Raw genomic sequence first — 21,929 nt, forward strand, 5'->3', positions numbered from 1 at the left:
TTTCTCTATACTTTCTATCTTATATTCTTTATAACTTTGATATTTTACGTTTCTGTTTTTTCTTTTTTTTAGAAAGGGGGAACTCGTGGAAGGAATGAGAGCGGATCTTGGGGAAAATTTTGTTCTATTATAAGACGAGGAGTGATGCTAAGATGGTGTAAATTTAAATTGGTTTATGAGTATAATATATTAGGTTTAATTGGGGATGAGAACTTGTGGAACCAACTTAGATAAAGGGGAATACAATCGGGAGGGGAAGGAGGAAGTCCCAGAAAGAAGGTTATGAAAAGAAGGGTCTAAATTAGTTTCTCTTTTTCTTTCTTTCCTTTATCTTTCTTATTTTCCTATTCTGTTATTATTGGAAATTTTAATAAATATGATTATAAAAAAAAAAATTTTCGTCTTGCGAGGCACCACTGTACATTCTTCCCTGTAAACCTGGCTTATATGTATTTTTGTAGGAAGTTAGCTTAATCATAGTTACTATTGACCAACGTTTCTCATTCCATTCAGATACAGTAGGAGATACACTTCTTTTTCAATTTTTTAACTATTATAATATCAGCAGTTATGAGGATAAACACTGTTTCTTGGTCATTCTCTGGAATAACATATTTTAGATAACAAAGCAGAAATGTTTTAGGTTACATGGGTATACGATATCCTAACATATTAGAGGTGTTAGCCTGAACAGATTTCTAGAATATTGATGTTCTTTTAGAGAAAAGCTGTTTCTCCACCTGTAAAGTCCCTTGGGTATTGCAACTCAAGGCAGGTGTAGGATGAGAAGTAAAATCTGGGGTGTAGTGACCTCCCTTAGGGGATCCCACATTCCTCGGCATTGAGGTATCCTCGCCTTTTTGAAACTTTATACCGGCCTCAGCACCTGGGTAATGAGTTTACAGCCTACAATGCACTAAATTGTAATCTGTGCTGTTGCAAAGAACGTGTCTGCCAAAGAATCCAGAGTGCTCTGATATATATATAGATATATAGATATATAGATATATAGATATAGATATATATGAATGAGATTATGAGATGCTCATCAGATTTGCAGGTGTCATCAAATTCATGGAGGAGAGGGGTATCAAGGGCTAGTAGCCACAATGGCTATGCTCTGCCTCTACAGTCTGAGGCAGCAATGCTTCTCAGTGCCAGGTACTGGAAAATGCACAAGGGGAGAGGGTTCTTGTGCTCAAGTCCTGCTTGCTGGCTTCCCATAGGCATCTGGTTGGCCCCTGTGAGACCAGGGACTAGACTACATGGGGCAACTTTGGCCTGATTCAGCAGGTCATTTTCTTATAAGAACATAAGCAACACCCAGAGGCCCACAGGTTCCTCACATTGCCAGACAATGCAGAATACCCCCAGGCCTGTATTTGGATGGACACATCCGTCTTTTGTATTTTGATTAGCAAACTAGCTGAAGATGTATTAATTTCAATATGGGTAAATATCAGGTTCTCCACTTAGGCAGGAATAACCAGACACACACATATAGGATTGAGGATGCCTGGCTTGACAATGTGAAAAGGATCGGGGGGGGGGGGTCTTAGGAAACACCAAGCTTAATGTGAGCCAACGGTGGGATGCAGCATCAAAAAAGGCTATTATGCAATTCTGGACTGAATCAGCAGAAGTTGAGTGTCCAGATAAAGGGAAGTGATAGTACTGCTCCATTTAGCATTGGGCAGAGTCTGCCCGGCACCCCACTTGGTGGGGTGGATATTGATAAACTGGAAGGTGGGCAGAGAAGGGCGACCAAGATGATGAAGGGCCCAGAAACAGGAGGGAGAGATGGCCACCAACTATATAGCTTTAGAAGAGGATTAGACGAGAAGAGGGCTATTTAGAGCTGCTATCACAGTGACTATGTCTCCACAGTCTGAGGCAGCCAGAATTCTGAATACCACTTGCTAGAAACAGCTGGAGGGGAGAATGCTTTTGTGCATGAATCCTGCTTATGGATTTTCCATTGGAGCATCAGAACTACCCCTGTGAGGACAGGATACAGGACCTGTTGGCCCATTGGCCTCATCCAGCATGGCTCTTCTTACATTCATATAAAGATGGCCATAGGCAGTGTTTACTGTGTGGCATTGTCCCTTTTGCCAGCTGCTTTTTTATGTGTGTTTCAGCCCCAAAGGTGGAACTTATGACCCCCTTGTCTTCCAGGTGGCATTGCTGAAGTTCTTCTCGCCTGAAGAAAGGCCTTTTTTCGGGGAAGGAAGCCGCCGTGTCAGGAGGAATAAGCGGAGCAAGAACAGCGAAGGATCAGAGGGTGAGAGAGAATCTTTACCTTTTCTGTTTTAATGTTGCATTTCAACACACTTCACAGCCAGCAGTCAGGCATTGCAGGGGGTTGGGTTCCCTTACAACTCTATGAGGCTCTTCTCTCTTTCCCTAAACAGGAAGATTTCCTAAGATCATGTGCTCCATCCCACCTGCCTTTGACCCAGCCATCTGAGGCCAGGCACCTCTCTCTGAAAGCTGCTCTTCAGGGAAGGAATGCAAGAGCCCTTAGGGCACAGTCTCTGACTGTTGCCTTTCAGAATTCACAGCATTCATCTTTTGTGGGCTTCAGCTTAAACTCTTAAGAGTGCCTCAGAACACATAAAAGAAGATCCTTCTTCACATAGTGCATAGTTAAACTATGGAACTCACTCCCACAGGAAGCTATGATGACCACCAATCTAGATGGCTTTCAGGTGGCGGTCTCTCCTTTGTTGGAGGTTCTGGCAAGAAACTCAAGACAGCCCTGTGAGATCCTCCCAGAGTCCACCAAGCAAGGTGGAGAGCTTCTAAGCTCTTTCCACACCTGGAGAACCCTGCGCAAAAAGAGCTCCTAAGCTTTCTGCACACTTAATTTGTGCTATTTCAACTGGCTGTCCATCAAACACATAAAGTTGAAATCATGCAAACTAAAAGGCGCTCAGCTTGCAAGCAACCTGCAGCTCATAGTTCATAGGCGGGGTGAAGCATGCTTAACGGGATCCTTCTTTTCGGCTTGCGTTAAAGGCTGCACCACAACTATCTATCGCGCACGGTTCTGCCTTCCCCTGCAGGCGTTGAGGTGGGAATCCAAACAGAGCTCTGTCTGTTACGCAGCTGACAGATATTGCCACAGTTCTAACATATGCAGACTCATGTGTTTCAACAAAATACCCAGAGGGCTCTTGGCTAGAATTAAGAGTTTATTTTTATATACCACAGCACTCTTTTATTTAAAAAAAACCCCTCAATGCCACACTATTAAAGTTCAACAATCCAAGCTGCAGTTCAACAGCTGTGTTTCTGTTCCATTTTCTAACACTTAATGCAGAACACTTAAGAACATAAGAATAGTCTGCTGGATCAGGCCAGTGGCTCATCTAGTCCAGTAACCTGTTCTCACAGTAGCCAGCCAGATTCCCGTTGTGGGAAACCAGCAAATGGAAGAGCCTTGTGGATCAGGCCAATGCGCCTCATAGCTAGTAGTACTCTCCTCCATGAATTTGTCTAATCCTCTTTTCAAGCCATCCAATTTAGTGCCATCACTTCCTCCTGCAGGAGGATGTTCCATAGTTTAACTAAAGAAGTCCTTCATTTTATCTGTCCTGAATCTCCTAACATTCAAGCTCTAGTGTTACGAGAGAGGGGGAAGCTGGACGGATATGGGAAGATCCCTCCCTGCAGATATATATTTTAAGAACGGAAAGCAATCTGCATCAAAAAGGTCAGTTTTAGCCTCTTCCACAGACCACCCTATATCTGTGTCTGGTCAAGCCCTCTGATGAAGCGATGTCCCAGACGTTATCAGAACGTACTTCACATGGTAAAACACCATGAAATTTCCAATAAAGGGCAATAAATAACCTGGTGTCCACTAGTAACTAGACTGGATTTCTATTTGTGATGGAGGGGTTGGCATCAATCTCTAAAGAGAGAAGAGCCAAAAAAGGACAGAATTAGTGCTGTTACAGGCACCACATAGCCCATCCCACATTTGTTTAGTCTGCCAGCGCCTAGACTTTGGAACTCCCTGCCTATTGACACCAGGCAGGTACATTCACTGTATTGTTTTTTGTGCCTGCTAAAAACATTCTTGTTTAGACAAGCCTGTCCAGATGTTTATGAAGTTGAGGTGTATTATAATCTTGTTTTTAGCAGGGAAAGAGAAATGCTATTGGGTGACAGAGAAGGGGGAAATGTTCTGCCCCCCTACTTTGCCTTTGTCTTCACCCAAACAAAAGCAGTGCCCAACCAGTTGATAACAGAGTAAATGATGTAAGGAGAAACAACAGTGACCTTACTGTGAGTGTCTGCTATAGAGGGAGCGGAAAGGCCATTGACCTGATCCATCGGGCTCTACTTAGATTTTCATGTTCTTTGTCCAGAGGCTATCCCAGAGTGTTTCATAGGTGCGGTTTTGAAATTTGTTAAAACCAGTGCCGTTTCAAAAGGCTAAGCCCAGCATCTTGATTCAAAAAGGGGCGCCCAGCCATCTCCAGACATAGATGGTAATCTGCGCCAAGGGACTGCGCCAAGCAGAGCAGCAATTCTCTGCAAGATACCGTGGAAGAATGAACACGTAATTAAAGAAGAAAATATGTGACATTAATTCGACATTGCAGGGAAAACAGATTTATAGGAAGGGAAGATTTTTCTTCATGTGTCAGACTTTTTAAAAAAGACTTCTGGCTACTTCTAGCATAGTTGAGCACTGGCTGGGATGACTAATCCTTCTGTCAGCAGGTTTTTTGCTTCATATTTTGTTTGTGGCTCACAGGTGAAGAGAGAGCTGGAGAAATAAACCTCTATCCTTGCAAGCTGCAACCTGCTGCAAAAGGGCAGGAGATTTTCAGGGTTTGCAGTCGTGCTGAGAGTCAGTAGAGCAATGACTGGTGCTGGAACTGAGGTTCAGGAATGGTTCCCTGGGACAATCCCAGTAGGGTTGGCAGCATGGCCAGTGGACAGTATCATAATGCTATTATGCAAATCTATGGTGTGACTGCATTTGGAATATACCGTCGTCCATACTGGTCACTGAACCTCAAAAGGGATACTGTAGAGTTGGAAAAAAAAAGGGCAGATCAAATGAGCAAGGGGGTGGAATGATTCCCCCACGAAGAAAGTTTGCAGCATTTGGGATTTTTTAGTTAAGATAAGGCAATCAGGAGTTGTCATGATGGAAGTTTATAAAATTATGCATGGCATGGAGAAAGTGGAGAGAGAGAAATCTTTCCTCTCTCCTAACAATAGAACTCCAGTGAAGGTTGTAAGATTCTGGGCAGATAAAAGAAAGGACTTCTATTTGATAAATAGTTGTTAAAGTGTGGAACTTGATCCCATAGGAGGCAGTGATGGTCACCAACTTGGATGGCTTTAAAAGAGGATTGGACAAATTCATGAAGGAGGAGAGAGCTATTGATGGCTACTAACCACTATAACTATGCTCTGCCTTAAAGGCCAGAGGCAGCAATGCTTCTGAATACCAGTTGCTGGAAACCACAGGAGCGGTTAGGGCTGTTGTGCTCTATTGTGCTTGCTGTCTTCCCACAGGCATCTGACTGGCTACTGTGAGAATAGGATGCTATATTAGATGGACCATTAACCTGATCCAGCAGATTCTTCTTATGTTCTTATAGGAGTTGTTGTTCAGCAATGTCGAGAGGCCCAGAGTTTACCCACACTGACCTCAGACACTTCTATCTTTTGTGTATTGATTAGCAAACTGGTTTCAATATAGGTAAATATCAGGTTCCCCACTAGGGTAGAAATAACTAGATGCACTCATACAGGATGGGAGACACCTGGCTTGACAACATCTGAAGGCCCTGACCCACTAGGCGCTGAGGTGGATTGCACCCTGTGCCTTGCAGATTCAGGCCCAGGCTGCCACTGGGCCCAGCACTGGTGGCAGCAACAAGCAGCTCTAGCTCTCCCATTGTCACCCTACCACTGCACTTACCTGACCTGGGGGTTCTGGATCATGAGCTCTACCTGTCAAAACAGGAGCCTCAGTAATCACCCTCTCCTGCTGGAAACAAACCAGGACTGCTCCAAGAAAATGCACATGGTAAAAAGGAGTACTAGGCCCTGGTGGGCTATCCCCTTACTCACTTGTGATTGGCCAAGCGGATAGCCAGTCAATCAGGATTTTTAAAAAATGACACACACCCCCTCGCTTCCCTCTGTGGTGCCTTAGCCTCATGCTGTGGCCTCCCATTTGTGGAATTTTCACCTGTCTCTCTCTCCCCCCCCCCCCCGGAATATCCTGGGTTCCTCCAGGGGGCCATATGGCCCTTGTTTGGGAAACACTGGGCTAGACGACCCTAGAGTTCCTTCCAACTCAACAATTCTATGAATCTATAGTCCTCATTCACATCACTCTTTATTCACTGCAGGGTTTTGTGCACTCATGTTATTTCCTGAGCAAATCCAAGAAGTGCTTAATCTGCAGAATATGAAAACGTAAGACAGGAACGTAAGCTGGATCAGGCCAATAGCCCATGTAGTCCAGCATCCTGTCCCAACAGTGGCTAACCAAATGCCCCAAAAGGAAACCTGAAAGCAGGATCCAAGCACAACAACAACTCTCTCCTCTTGTTGTTTCCAGCAGCTTCAATTCAGAAGCATTGCATGCAATGGGTTTTTCATCTTCTAAGAACGCTGACACATATTTCCTGGTCTGTCTTCCTCTGTGCCACTCCTTTGTGATCCTCAAGACCGTCAGGTTTTTTCTTATTTTAGTGGTGGATGAATGAAGATCAGCTTCGTGTTTAGCCTTCTGATTTTGCAGCTCCTTTTTCCGTTATGAGCCTGATCTTGATGTCTTAACTCCCCAGCCCTGAGCTCAAGCGGTTGCAATTGCACAATTGCCTTCCTCCTGCCAAGACACTTTTGCTGACAAGTTTGGGCTGAATTGGACAAGTATTTGAGTAATTTTGTAATTAGTTGCATGTCTGAGGTTTTCCTAACCTTTTTTTATTTTTTAACTTGACATTTCTTCATGTTTTGGAGAACTGACGAGGTTCTCTCAGTCTATATGCATTAAAAGATGAGGCTGACTCTTTCCAACAAATCTCAGCTGCTTGTCCAAAATTCAGGCCTTGTACAGGCTTATTTTTTTAAATTCATTTCATAAAAACTTTACACCTCTTAATTGTAAAACAACCTCATGGTAGTTTACCAAAAAAAAAAAAAAAAAATCCAGGAAAGGAGTTACAAGACTTTAAAACATACAAAAGTTAAAATATTAAAACAGATCAAAACTCACATCAACTTTCGAAGCGTCTGGGCAGGCTTAATGAAACAAGAATGTTTTTGTAGGCACCAAAAAGGGAACAGTGAAGGCACCTACTTGGTATCAGTAGGTAGAGAGTGCCAAAGCGTAAGTGCTGCAACACCAAATGATTTGAGTTCTTGCAAATTTGGAACAGGGATTTTGTGGCACCTTTAACAGTGCTTCCTCCGCTGCTTGAAGTGGTTGTGTGGGTATTTATAGGGTAAGGCAAAATCTCACAGGTAAACTGGTCCCAGGCTGGAAGGCACCTCCTGCTCAGTGCCACAGCTTGGCTTTTTCCTGAAACTGTTTGTGCAAATCTTGGGAGAGAGTTTATCCTCTAAAATTAATTGTCTTTATTGTTATTCATAGAATTGTAGAGTTGGAAGGGACCCCCAGGGGTCATGTAGTCCAGCTGCATACAATGCAGGGATAGCAGCGAAAGAATCCCAGTTAACACTGAGCTAGATGAACCCCGAATAAAGAGTGGGCTGAATTCTACATAAAGCAACTTCCCATCTTCCTTGGGGCTCTTTCCCACTGAATTCTATAGCCTCTCCTTATTGTGAGTGGCACAGTAAGACAAAATATGCTCAGAGTTAGATCCTGAGTTTGCTTCTTTAGTTCATTTATGTGCCCCCACCCTGCCCCATATATATAGTTACATGCCTCCTTGACCTCCAAGCCGTGAGAGACTCCAGGGGTTCCAGCAATTACCCAGGTTGAGTTTCGTTGAGGCGAAGGTCAGCAGAGACAGTGGTGTCTTTAAGATATGTGGTTTTATCTGCACATATAGACAACCTGACCATAGATTGAAAGGGCTCACACTTCTCCAGTAAACATGATCCCACACCCAACACCAGTGTTGCAGCCACCACAGTTTCCCAAGTGATAGGAGACTCTGGGCCGGGGTTCCCAGGCTTACCCAGGCTTGGTTTATTTGTAAGGACGGTCAGTGGAGACTTCAGGACACTGTATATGTTTTTATTTACACATATATCCAAGGTGATCATAGGATGGCAGGGCCAAAAGCCTACAAAGGTATTATTCTCTCCATCTTGCATTATCAGCTGTTTCCCCCCCCCCCTCTCCGCCCTGGGAATGTTTCCAAGAGAGACGAGGCCTTCATGAGCTGGAGGCTACAGCTAATTCTCTGAAGTATGAGAAGAGGTTTGACTTATGTCTTCTGTGCCACAGGTTCTCTTATTACACAACACACACCCAAAAAACGTATCTGTGGGACACACATTATCAGCTGTCTCGTTCTGCTGCTGCTGAATTAGAATTGTAGAGGGACTCCAGGGGTCATCTATACCCTACATTGGAGGTTTGTGAGCAGCGGTTGGATGGTCATCTGTAGGAGATTCTTTATTTCTGATTCCTGCATGGGGGGGGGCTAGATGACCCTTGGGGTACCTCCACACCTTACAGTTCTATGATCCTATGACTTCATGGAACCAGAGGAGAGTCTCTTCTCAGTTCTTTTGTCTGTTAGGGAGTTGAGAAGAGAGAGCTGGTCTTACTCCACTTTAAAGGGAATGTGATCATAATTCTTGGCCACCTTCCTAAGGAAACCCAGGCAAATGATTTTAACATTGCATCCCAGCTAAGAAGGGTGCCAATTCTTGCAATAAAGTCATAGAATGAGGGGGAAAGGGGGAGAATCTGAGTTTAATTAGGAACTTAAATTCTTCTTTTTAATTGCTCTGATTATATAACGAACTTGGTTCTTTGTGAGGGCGTGGCCCATTGAAGAACATAAGAATCTGGCTGCTGGATCAGGCCAGTGGCCCATCTATTCCAGCATCCTGTTCTCATAGTGACTGACCAGATGCTCTCATGGGAAAACCTCAGGCAGGATTTGAACACAAAAGCAGCCTTCTCCCTTCCTGGGGATTCCAGCAACTGGTATTCATACTCATTGGCATCATAGCTAATAATCATTCGTAACCCTCTGCTCCTCCAAGAATATGTGCACGCCCCGTTTAAAGCCATCCCAAGTGGATGACCATCACTGACTCCTAGGGGAATGAGTTCCACAGTTTAACCCTGCACTGTGTGAAGAAGGACTTACTTTTCTCTTTCCTGAATCTGTCTCTAACTTCCATTTGTTCCACTTTTATGTTAAGGGCTTTAAAATAATATCCCAGGACATTAATGTAGCCCGTGAAATATGATTTCATTATTTGGGATGCTATGAAATTGGCTTCCAGTGGGGTAGTGGACAGGTGCAACAAGGGCTTGGAATGTGTTCAATTTCATCAAACTCTGGCAGGATCTTTCTGCTCTCTCGCGCTCTCTTTCTCTCTCTCTCTCATCATGGTCACCTAGAATCTATTCACTTCTTCAAAATCCCCCACAAAGGCTCACTTTGTAATTCTTAGTTTCTAGTTCTATCAAGCATTGTGGGGAGTTGGACTGGGTGACCCTTGGGGTCCCCCAATTCTATGTTTCTGTGTAGGATTGGTGCAGCACATGTTTTTAAGGCTCCCTTTGCATTGATCTTGAAACACTTCATCAAGGAACTGGTGGGATGCTCACATGTGGCCAGCAGCACCCTTTGAAATGGGCCCTGCTAGGTACCTGCTAAGTCAGTTGCTCCTCTGTTACAGGTTGAAGCTCCCCAGTCTGAGAGGAGATTTAAGTGGGATTCCTGCATTTCAGGGGGTTGGACTGGATGGCCCTCGGGGATCTCTTCTTACTTTACAATTCTGTGATTCTTTAGCCATGCTTCCTACATTGCAGAGGTTTGGACTAGATGACTTGTGTTCCACAATTCTATGAATTTCCACAAACTCTCGCGGGCATCTGAGGTTGTCACAGGCATGCTCCCTGCATCTTCTGGGGTTTAAAAAATGTGTTTGTGGGAAGAATCTCCTGCCCCGTCCAAGAGTTTCCCTCAACCGCACTTGGCACAGATGCACATCTTGTAATAGACGTCCCCCCCATATGGTTCTCATTCCCCCTCAGCTTGCCTTTGAAGCGAATTGGCTCCGTCCGTTTCAGATGCATTTGCCTCACAGTTATTTCTACTTTCCTTCTGTTTATAATTCTTGCGGTGTGATGTGATCTATGCACATAAACACACACATATATAATTTCATAACACTGACAGGCCGAACGGGCAGGTTTGCAGCACTCTGTTTCCATGTCGGGTTATTGGGTTGGGGAAACCCCTGCCGCCTTCAAGTTCATAAGAACATCTGAAGAACATCCTACAGGATCAGGCCCAAAGGGGACCTGTCCAGACCAATTCATGGTGATGGGCATCCAATGAAGTTGAATGTTGGAGGAGTCAGCGATGGCCACCAACTTCGATGGCTTTAAAAGAGGACTGGACAAATTCATGTAGGAGGAGAGAACTATTGGTGGCCATTAGCCATGACAGCTGTGCTCTGTCTCCAGTGCTTCTGAATTACATTTGCTGGAAATCGCAGGAGGGGAAGAGTTGCTCTTGTGCTTGAATCCTGCTTGCAGGTTTCCTGTAATGGGCATCTGGCTGGCCACTGTGAGAACAGGATGCTGGACTAGATAGGTGCCCATTCACCTGGACATTGACTGTGAAAGCAGAAACTTTTATGCCGGGGCAGTCTAGCTCAATGCCAGGACTGGTTCAGCTGCATGTCAGCACAGAGACTCAAGAGACAAGCAGTAAAGTTGATTCTTCATTCAAGGAAACAGAATACAAACAGAGAAACATACAGCGAGACTGGCCCAAGTAAAGCAGTTGCCAGAACTGACAATCTGGTCCTCCCTCTTTCCTCTTATGTCTCCTCCACGTCCAGCTGTTTTCCCTGCAGTCTTAAATTCCACCAGGGAGTGCCCCCTCCCGCCCCAGCAACCTCATTGTTCTGCTATATGTAAAGGTCCTTAGCTACAGTGTTTGTGCACCTGGCTATCAGCTACTTGAGACCAAGTGAAGATGCCTGGGTGCTAGGATGGCACCTGACCATCTCCACCATCTGGAGATGCATGCCTGGGGATCCTTGGATCTTGACTGTTTTCACATACTAGCAATGCATCCTGTAGAGGTATATCCATTATATTTTATCTGCGCAATCAGAGTGAATTTCAGGAACCAAAAAGTCGTATTGAAAAATACGACTTTTGAGCCATCTGGCCCTAGAATGGCAACTAGGCATTCTGTTTTGGCGACCGTAACCCTGGTTAAAGGAGCCATTTGACGCCTAGCTTATATATCTGAGTTTCTAGCACTGAACAAGTGGGGTGGGGAGTTGTATACAATAGAACCAGCAGGCTCATATGAATCTGTTGCAACCTCAGCTCCCACCTCCCCTTTAGCTGTCTGACATACAACTGTAGTGTTTTCTTCTTCTTCCTCCTCTCTCTCACTCAAGCCTGTTGCTTGTTCAACACCCAACCATTCTGCCCTGACTTCATCCTCTGACCTGTCTTCCATATCCCACCACCCCTTCCCTGACTCTGAGCCCTCTTCTTCTGAGACTTCCCTAAGGGATTCTCCAGCTGGAACCTCCCATCATTCATTATGGTCATGCCAGTTCCTGATACTCATTGCGCCAGATGGTGGGGCACACAACTGGAGAGTGCATTTGTGCTCAGGTTCTGATTGTGGGATTTCCATTTGGGGCATCTTATCGGCCAGTGTGAGAACTAGACAAGCCCCTTTTTGCTTGACCCAGCAGTTCTTCTTATGTTCTTATGCAGTCCGGTGGTATAATTGGAGGCTGATGCAAATTGCTGAAATGTTACCTGGAGGTGCCTGGGGAAGGGAAGACAGAGAGGAGATCTGTTATCCACCTTCAAATATCTGAAGGGCTATCACAGAGAAGATGGAACATGCTTGTTTTCTACTGTTCTGGAGGGTAGGACTTAAACCAATGAATTCAAATGGCAAGAACTAAACATTAGGAAGGACCTCCTGATAGTAAGAGCCATTTATCCATGGAATGGACTCCCTCAGAAGATTTGTGGGCTCTCCTTCCTTGGAGGTTTTTAAACAGGTCAGATGGCTGTCTGTCAGAGGTTCTTCAGTGTGATTCCTGTATTGCAGGTAATTAGATGAGAGGGCCCTGTTAATCCCTTCAAACCCTGCAATTCTGTGATTCCTGTATTGCATGGGATTGGCCTAGATGACCCTTGGTCAATGCAAGGGTCATCTAGGCCAACAATGCAAGTCCATATTTCTATGAGATCTTGCCCAATGGATCTTCCCAGTGGATTTTCCTTATGCATGGCCATCCAGACCTACCAGTGCCAGCTTGTTCATGTGAATGAGGGGTCCACCAGAAGAGAAATTCCTTTCTAAGTGGGACACCCCCCCTGTTGACTTGAGGACCTGCATTGGGAATTCACTGACCATGATATTGGTGTTGGGGTGAGTGAGCAGGGTATCTTGAAGAACTCTTGCACCCAAATTTGACTGCTTTTATTCTTGTGAACTCAGCCCTGCTATCAATTTCCTATGAGGCTGAGCATCCTTGGCCATGCCACAGCAAAGCATGTGAGAGGAAATAGCCTGTGGGTCTTTGAAGAAGTGTACCCTTCCTTCATTGGAAGTTAGGAAAACAAAGCTTGTAGGCCAATAAAGGGGGTTGTGTTTTTTGTGTTTTTGTCCCCCAGAATCTCAGTCTGAAAGGTTTTTGCTGAGTGCTAGACCAGAAAACAGCAGTGAAAGATAAAGGACTGATAGCTGTGTCTTAATGTAGCCTTTGAAATATGAGGAAGTGCCTAAATGCAGAATATCGTACAGCTGGCTGAATTACATAGACACATAGATTCATTTGTATGCCATCTTTCCACTGTTCAACCCATGCTCAAGGCAACTTACAACATGAAAAAATACATATGTTGTTGCCATCCATCTGTCTCGGGAGACAGTGGAGTGCGCCACCAGCGGTGAAGTCAAATCGCTGTGTTAGCAGTACCCAAGTAACCTCTCTGGGGCACAAGCCTGGGCAATGTGTATGGAAGTCCCGAGCTGTCCTGATGTGGTCCAAAGGAAAACAGAGGAATATGTCTGCCACCAACTTGGCTTCAGGAGTTGCCTGAAGGAGGCTAACAAGGCAGCACCTAACTGTCTTAGGGACTCCACACTGGATTTGTGTAGGGTTTACTCCTTAGCATTTTATTCCTCCAAAGATGTCCGGCAAGGCAGCAAAGGTTTAGGATTGGAGTTTTCCGTCTCCTAGATGGGCTACCTTCCCAGGCTGACAAGCCCCACCTGGCCCTATCTTCCCTTTTACAGCACATGCAGAAACTGCCTTCTTGACCTTTGGACCGATTATTGGTCTCATCCGCTCAATCCTCCAGAGCCTGTCTTCGCACACAAGGGAAATCCCTAACTTACTGGGGGTTTGAGACCCATTAGCTACCCTCACCTGGTTTCGCTAGCCAGTTGGAGCTGTTTCCCAGTGTGTGGCCACTGTCATATGCCGACAGCTTCTAGGAGCCACAGGTGAGAGCTGAGTGCATGGTGGGGCCCCAAGGTGGACAAACTACCCCAGAAGGAGCATGAAGTGTCCTCCGCCAGTGGTATTACCCCTCCCTAACATACCATACATAAATACAACATAGCAAAAGTAGTCTTAAACAATAAATAGAACATTTAAAAATACACAACAAACTGTACAATGTCCACATGAATCACAACGAGATCTAAGATAAAGATACAGAAAAAGAAAGAAAGAAAGAAAGAAAGAAAGAAGGAAAGAAAGAAAGAAAGAAAGAAAGAAAGAAAGAAAGAAAGAAAGAAACCAGCAACAAGCCCCCCTGCTGCCACCCAAAACAGAACCCTCTAAACAACACCCCAGCCCAAAATTCTGTTCAGCAGCCTCAGCTTTTGTAGCTGGAATGAGTCAAAGCTCCATCATCCCAGGCCAGGTGGGAAAGGCCTGCAAAAAAGGGAGTGGGTCTCCCAGGACTCATAGCCAATATGGTCTTGGGGAACTGCCAGTTCTGTGGAATCATGATTGTAAAGGGACACCAAGGGTCATCTACTCTGACCCTTTGTAATGCAGGAATCATAACTTTAAAAAGCCCTGGCAGATAGCCATCCAACCTCTGCTGAAAACCTTCAAGGAAGGAGAGTCCACCACCTTCCAAGGGAGAACATGCCACTGTCAAAACGGTTCTTGCCACCAGAAAGTCCTTCCTAACATTTAGCAGGAATCTGCTTTCATAGAATCATAGAGTTAGAATGAACCCCAGTGGTCATCTAGTCCAATCTAAACAAGAACCAACATGCCAGGTTTTCGCCCAGCGACTTATTTACAATAGGAAGAGCTTCTCCCCTGGCGCCGGGTGTCTGGAAAATTGGAAAACTATTCTTCTCGTTTTGCGAAGGAGGTCAGAGGGGCTCCTTTAATGCCAGGTAATTAAAGCCACCTTTCCCTGGAAGGCGATGTCAAGCTGTTTCACAAGACGCTTCACTAAAAGCTTCATTTACTAGAATGACTTTTGCCAGAGGGGAAATCAGAGCCGGCTCTTAACTGATGGGGGGCGGAGAGAGATGGGGACGGTGCCCCCTTTCTCTTTCACACAACAGAAGGCATCAGCCACCCTCAGAGGTATTTATTTGGCTTGAAAACCAGGAACCTTCCAGAGTGTGATCCTTAATAGATGATACACAAAGTAAGTCCACAGGATGGATAGATGTCTGCATGCATGCACCAAAATCTCATCATTCATAGAATCATAGAGTTGGAAGAGACCACAAGGGCCATCGAGTCCAACCAAGCAGGAAACACCACCAGAGCACTCCTGACATATGGTTGTCAAGCCTCTGCTTAAAGACCTCCAAAGAAGGAGACTCTACCACGCTCCTTGGCAGCAAATTCCACTGTCGAACAGCTCTTACTGTCAGGAAGTTCTTCCTAATGTTTAGGTGGAATCTTCTTTCTTGTAGTTTGGATCCATTGCTCTGTGTCCGCTTCTCTGGAGCAGCAGAAAACAACCTTTCTCCCTCCTCTATATGACATCCTTTTATATATTTGAACATGGCTATCATATCACCCCTTAACCTCCTCTTCTCCAGGCTAAACATGCCCAGCTCCCTTAGCTGTTCCTCATAAGGCATCGTTCATTCCTACTTGGGCTGGGGAAGAGACTGAGAGGTGACGTGACAGCCATCTTCAAATACCTGAAGGGCTGTCACAGGGACGATGTTACAACAGTAATTGAAAATTAAGAGATGAAAAGCAAAACTATAAAACTGAGTCCAGTTGCACGTGGGTGAAAATATGAAAGTGCAAGTAAAGAATATCAGTGTTGCCTGATTATTCCAGATTTGACAGGCTGGAGAGGAGGCTTATCTTCAAAACTATGCTTCCACTGGGTACATAATAAAGTAATGCCAAATCCTGTAAAAAAGCATCTGGAGGTTCTCTAACCCTTGTCGAAATCTCAAGTTGTGTCATTTTCTCAATTCTAGCTCTGTTCCAGATGAGTGGTACCAAGTGCCCAGTGAAAGATTTGGGGCTGTCTTCCATTGAGATCCAATGAGCTGCTAAGACGATTTATAAGACCAGCTCTTTCAACAGTACATCAACACTGGTATCATCAAAAGGACTTAGTCACATTAATAGCATTCTAGGATTCATTGGCGGTTTTTAAGGCCCTCTGTCATGGACTCTTCAGCTGTGATTCCTGCATTGTAGGGATTGGATTTGATGACCTTTGGGGATCCCTTCCAACTCCAGGATTCTGTCATTCTGTCTCCCCATGGTTCCTTTAGGTGGGCATTGATGTTAGTAGATGTGATACGTAATTTCAAGTGACTAAAATATCTCTTCTTGTTCTTTTGCAGGTGCAAGCCCACCAAAAAAGAAAAAAGGTAAGCAGAAATTCAGACCTCTTCTGTCCTGTGTCAGTGCTTTGGGCCAGTCACTGCCTCTCAGGCTAACCTACCTTACAGGGTTGTTGTAGGGATTAAATGAGGACTAGGAGCTGGGAGACCAGGCTTAGAATCCCCAACTCAGCTTTGAAGCTCCATGGGTGACCTTGGGCTGGTTGTTGCCTCTCAGCCTGGCCTACCTCACTGTCTTGTGGAGATTAATGGGAAGGGGGAGACAAGCCATTGTGTTGTAGTTATAGAGTGCTGGACAAGGACCTAGGAGAGACCATGGTTCAAATCCTCTCACTCAGTCATGAAGCTCACAGGGTGACGCTGGGGGCCAGTCACTGCCTCTCAGTCTAACCCACCTCACCGGGTTGTTGTGGGGAATTAAATAAGGAAGGGGAGAGAACTCCCTGAGCTCACTGGAGGAAAACAAAGGTGAATTACAAATGCAATAAATAAATACAGTAAGACAGCGGTCATAGCCTATGATTGATCCAGCAGGAAGAAAAAGCTGCTAAAATCCTAGAATTGGAAGGCTTGGAAGGAACTGCCAAGGGTCACGTAGTGCCCCCCCCCTACAATGCATGAATCAGAGCTGTTGATTCCTGGTGGATGATGTGTTTAGCTCCTTTGCAGACTGAAACCCCTCTGCCTTGACCTTAACCCTAACCACAGCTGCCTGAGCTTTACACTGTGGTACCTCGGGTTACATACGCTTCAGGTTACAGACTCCGCTAACCCAGAAATAGTACTTCGGGTTAATAACTTTGCTTCAGGATGAGAACAGAAATCGTTCTCCGGTGGCACGGTAGCAGCAGCAGGAGGCCCCATTAGCCAAAGTGGTGCTTCAGGTTAAGAACAGTTTCAGGTTAAGAACAGACCTCTGGAACAAATTAAGTGCTTAACCTGAGGTACCACTGTACGCTCCATGCTCGCCTTACCCCAGAAGACCTGGAGAGAAATAAGCAGGGCAAAATCAGGGCCCCTCTCCCTTGAGGTCAAACCCAGAGGCATACAAAGGTCTTGGTCAGGCCACTGCTTCCACATTCTCTGCCCCTTCCTCAAGAGGGAGGCTAGTGAGCAGAACATTCTGACAGACTAGCATGGCTTGAGGTAAAAATGTCTTCACAGGCAAAGTTGTATCTCCTGGTGGGGCAAGATTGGCCCTCAGACTGGATTTTTCCATGCCAAATGAAGAATTGTAGGAAGCACAAATGTTGAAACCTTTCAAACTCATGCTAGGCCCAACCAAGAGCTCTCTTGCTATTTCCGCTTCTCTTCAAAGGTTTTTAGGTGTTTTTTTTACAAAGGCCTCCTTGGTATTCTTGTGGAGAAGCTGGTAAACTGTAGGCTGGACAAAGTAAGTGTTAGGTGGATTTGTAGCTGGCTGGCTGACGGAACCCAAAGAAGGCTCACTAATGGTTCCCCGTCATCCTGGGGGGAAAGGGCAAGTGGGGTGCCTCAGGATTCTGTCCTGGGCCAGTTGTTATTCAACATCTTTAGAAATAACTTCGATGAAGGTATTGAGGGGATGCTCACCCAATTTGCAGATGACACCAAACTGGAAGAGCTAGCTAATGCCACAGTAGACCTTAACAGATGGGAGAACTGGGCCCAAACCAACAAAATTAATTTCAATAGGGACAAATGTCAAGTTGTACACTTAGGCAGGAATAACCAGCTGCTCAAATATAAGATAGGGGACATCTGGTTTGCCAGTTGTATATGTGAAAAGGATCTAGGGCTCTTTGTGGATCACAAGCTTAACATGAGTCAACAGTGTGATGCAGCAGCAAAAAAACCCCCTAATGTTATTATCGGCTGCATCAACATAAGTATAGTGTCCAGATCAAGGACCCAAAGCAATGGATTCCAGTTACAGGAAATGAGATTATGACTATAAATATCAGGAAGAACTTCCTGACAGTAAGAGCTGTTCAGCAGTAGAATAAACTCCCACGAGAGGTAGTGGACTCTCCTTCAATGGAGATTTTGAAGCAGAGGTTGGATGGCCATCTGTCATGTATGATCTAGATGCGACTCCTGCATTCCAAGGGGTTGGACTAGATGACCCTCAGGGTCCTTCCAACTCCACAATTCTATGATTCTAAGATTCAAAGATTTCAAGAGGTGTGTCGAAAAATTTAGAGGGGGCTGAACGTACTCCTTAGTGCACTAAACTGATGGATATTGCCCTGTTGGAAAAACTAACTAATAAGCTGAGAGTCCTCAGAGGCTAAAGAAAACAGATGATTTTGTACCTGTTTTGTCAGTCTTCATCTTATTTGTAAGCAAGGAGGAACGTAGCAAAAGACCCTGCTTGGCCCACAAATGAATATGGCTGAAACAGTGACTCAGGGCATTTGAATTCTTGAATTCCTTTCCCTTAGCAAGATAGCGCCCATGTTTTGTAACGGTGCCTTGCTTAACCATTATGTCTAAGCTGTAAATAGTTCCAATCGCTACATTCCACGCATTCATGTACTTGTGGTTTATTTATTTTGGTTTTATTTTATGTCTATTTTTATTCGGCAGTGCTCTATAATTGTATATGGACTATGTATATTGTCATTAGATGCTACTTGATTACATAGTATTTTGCAGAATCTCATATAACCTTTAAAAAAAAAGGAAACAAAGAAAAAAACCTATGTTGGCCAGAGTCTGTGGCAGGGGAGAGTATTGGCCAATCAGTTCCAGTTTGTGTGTTGGAAGAAAAGTGGGTGCCCTGTTCAGAAGCGAAAATTAACACGCACTGTTTCCACAGGCAAAAAACATGGCCCCCCAGGACCGCCTGGCCCACATGGGCCTCCTGGCCCCCCCGGAATCCCTGGGATCCCTGGGATTCCAGGCACTGCCGTGATGGGACCTCCCGGCCCTCCAGGACCTCCTGGCCCCCAAGGCCCCCCTGGCCTGCAAGGCCCCACTGGTAAGTGCTGTTTCAGCAAAGGGCGACCATAAGAGCAAAATAGGCCTGTGTAGCCAGGGCAGGATTAACCCCATCCTTCCATCCATCAGCTGATACCACAAATGGGGGAGAGATGGCCTCGCAGGCAAAACGAGCTTCTGGTGGGTCGACACTGGACATTTGGGCAAAGGGGAAATGCCAGTCATGGTGGTTCAAATGCTGAACCACCTGGCTATCCCTGGCTATTAATATAATATAATATAATATAATATAATATAATATAATATAATATAATATAATATAATATAATATAATATAATATAATATAATATAATATAATATAATATAATATAATATAATATAATAATATAATAATGGTAAAGGGGCCCCTGACCATTAGGTCCAGTTGTGGCTGACTCTGGGGTTGCGGCGCTCATCTTGCTTTATTGGCCAAGGGAGCCGGCGTACAGCTTCCGGGTCATGTGGCCAGCATGACTAAGCCGCTTCTGGCAAACCAGAGCAGCGCACGGAAATACCGTTTACCTTCCCGCCGGAACGGTACCTATTTATCTACTTGCACTTTGATGTGCTTTCGAACTGCTAGGTGGGCAGGAGCAGGGACCGACCAACGGGAGCTCACCCCATCGCGGGGATTTGAACCGCCGACCTTCTGATTGGCAAGTCCTAGGCCCTGTGGTTTAACCCACAGCGCCACCCGATATTAATACACATTCTGTTTTGCAGGTGCCATGGATAAAGCAGGACCTAGAGATGTACAGGTGAGATATCTATCCTGAGGGAAGAACGTCAATGAATACTCATCTAGAAAAACTCTCTCCCTTCTTAACATGGAAAACTAGCCTTTATTGAACAACAACAAAAAAAGCCCTTCTTAGTTAAGCACAGGAGGCAATGATGGCCACCAACCTGGATAGCTGTAAAAGAGAATCAGACAAATTAGCGGAGGAGGAGAGAGTTATTGATGGACACTAGCCATGATGGCTGTGTTCTCTCTCCACAGCTGGAGGCAGCAGTACTTCTGAATGCTAGTTGCTGAAAACCACAGGAGGGGAGGGGGCTTTTATGCTTGAATTCTGTTTGCTGATTTCCCTTTAGGGCATCTTGTCGGCCACTATGAGAACAGGATGCTGGCCTAGGTGGGCTGGGAGCCTGATCCAGCTAGGCTCTTCCAATGCTCTTATGGAACTTCCAAGTCCAGAGACAGTCTATCTCAATTCCTAGGCCTCTAAGGGTATTTGGCTGCTGCTAGAACAGCATACTAGACTAGGTAGAGCCCCACTGGTCTGAAACAGCAGCCTCTCCTGAAGGTTACAAGCACACAGACTCTTTCAGTAGCTAAAAATTGTTGAAGAGCAACTATGGTGGTACTCTTTGCCTATCTGAATCCCAGAGAACCTTTTCCTTGGTCATCCAGAACCTCTAATATAATCCTAGAATTGCCAAGATGGAAGGGACCCAAAGAGTCATCTGGTCCAATCTTCTCGAGTGCAGGAATCACAAATAACACAGGAATCTTTGGCACAGCAGCTTTATGTGTGCCTAGCAAGAGTAATTTCAAGTGGTCCTCTTTTAATTTGCAGCCGGCTGTTGTTCACCTTCAAGGGCAGGGATCAGCGATTCAAGTCAAGAATGGTAAGAATCCTGAGGAACTGGACTTTGGAAACTGCACCCCTTCTTCCTTCTTTGGTTCCATATCTTCTAACAAGGTGGGTGTGGGGAGAAAAGGCCCATCCCACGTGGCCATAGAATGTTGGTATTGTAGAGTTGGAAAAGATCCCAGGGGTCATCTAGTTTCACCCCCTGCAAGGAAGGCCTCGCAGCTGAAAAATCCCTTAAAAACATCATGTGAATGATGGAATCATAGGGTTGGAAGGAACCATCAAGGGTCACTAGTCCAACCCACTGCAAACGTAGGTATCCCAGCTAGAGAATCTCCAGACAGGTCATTAACCACCTTCTGCTTAAAAGCCTCCAGTGAATCAGAATTGTAGAGTTGGAAGGGACCCACAGGGTCATCTAGTCCAACTCTCTGCAAGTTCAGGAGTCACAGCTCAAGAAAACCTGACAGATGGCCACCCAACCTATTTAAAAACCTCCAACAAAGCATAGAATTGTGATGTTGGAAGGGGCCCCAAGGGTCTTCCAGTCCAACCCCCTGCAATGCATCTGAAGTATTCCTAACAGGTGGCCCCCCGACCCCGGTTAAAAACCTCTTCCTTCCAAGCCCCCATCCGCTTGCCTGCCAAGCGGCTGTTGCCTGTGTTCACGTTGCTCTGGTATTTTGTCTCTCCTCATCCCAACGGGTACTGAGTGACTGCCATTTTCTCATACTGAGATCTTTCAGGGGGAGTCCTCAACGACTGGTCCCGCCTCGCCCTGAACCCCCGTGTCTTCAAGCTGCATGCCCGTAGCGGGGAGCTGGAGGTGCTGGTGGACGGCACCTACTTCGTCTATAGTCAGGTAGAAGTGAGTACGGTCTGAGTATGGTACCTCTGAAATGCAAACCGCCTGGGTCGTCCGGGGCGGGGGCGGCTTTGGAGCAAGCAGAATGTGTCTTTATTACTTACTTTTTAAATCTATTTCTATTCTACCTTTCCTCCAGGGGTCTCAAGGTGGCATGCATATATTTCCCCATTTTATCCTCACAACAACCCTGCAAAAGTAGGTTGGGCTAAGAGTGACTGGCAACCAAGGTCATACCCAGTGAATTTAATAGGCAAGTGGGGGATGTGAACCCTTGTCTCCCCTGGGTCTTAGTGCAGCCAAAGGCGCTCACTTGGTGGTGACCTTGTGGGGCCAGTCTCAGCCTCACCTACTTCTCAGGGTTGTTGTGGAGGATTTAATGAAGAATACACCGTGTGCGCCACTTTGATCTCTTTGGAGAAAAAGATGGGATATAAATTTGATAGATAAAG

General features: G+C 45.4%; 1 protein-coding gene across 1 annotated transcript in view; it reads left to right on the forward strand.

Moving 5' to 3' along the window:
- Positions 1-21,929, forward strand: part of EDA (ectodysplasin A) — a 50,179-nt gene that overhangs the window by 26,066 nt on the left and 2,184 nt on the right. The window contains exons 2-7 of the mRNA XM_082208556.1: positions 2,179-2,284; positions 16,053-16,079; positions 18,853-19,014; positions 19,738-19,772; positions 20,595-20,646; positions 21,350-21,480. Coding sequence (XP_082064682.1) covers positions 2,179-2,284; positions 16,053-16,079; positions 18,853-19,014; positions 19,738-19,772; positions 20,595-20,646; positions 21,350-21,480 — 513 coding nt within the window. The remainder of the gene's footprint in view (positions 1-2,178; positions 2,285-16,052; positions 16,080-18,852; positions 19,015-19,737; positions 19,773-20,594; positions 20,647-21,349; positions 21,481-21,929) is intronic.

This window comes from Podarcis vaucheri (assembly GCF_965113315.1).
Source record: "Podarcis vaucheri genome assembly, chromosome: Z".
Classification (NCBI taxonomy): Eukaryota; Metazoa; Chordata; class Lepidosauria; order Squamata; family Lacertidae; genus Podarcis; species Podarcis vaucheri.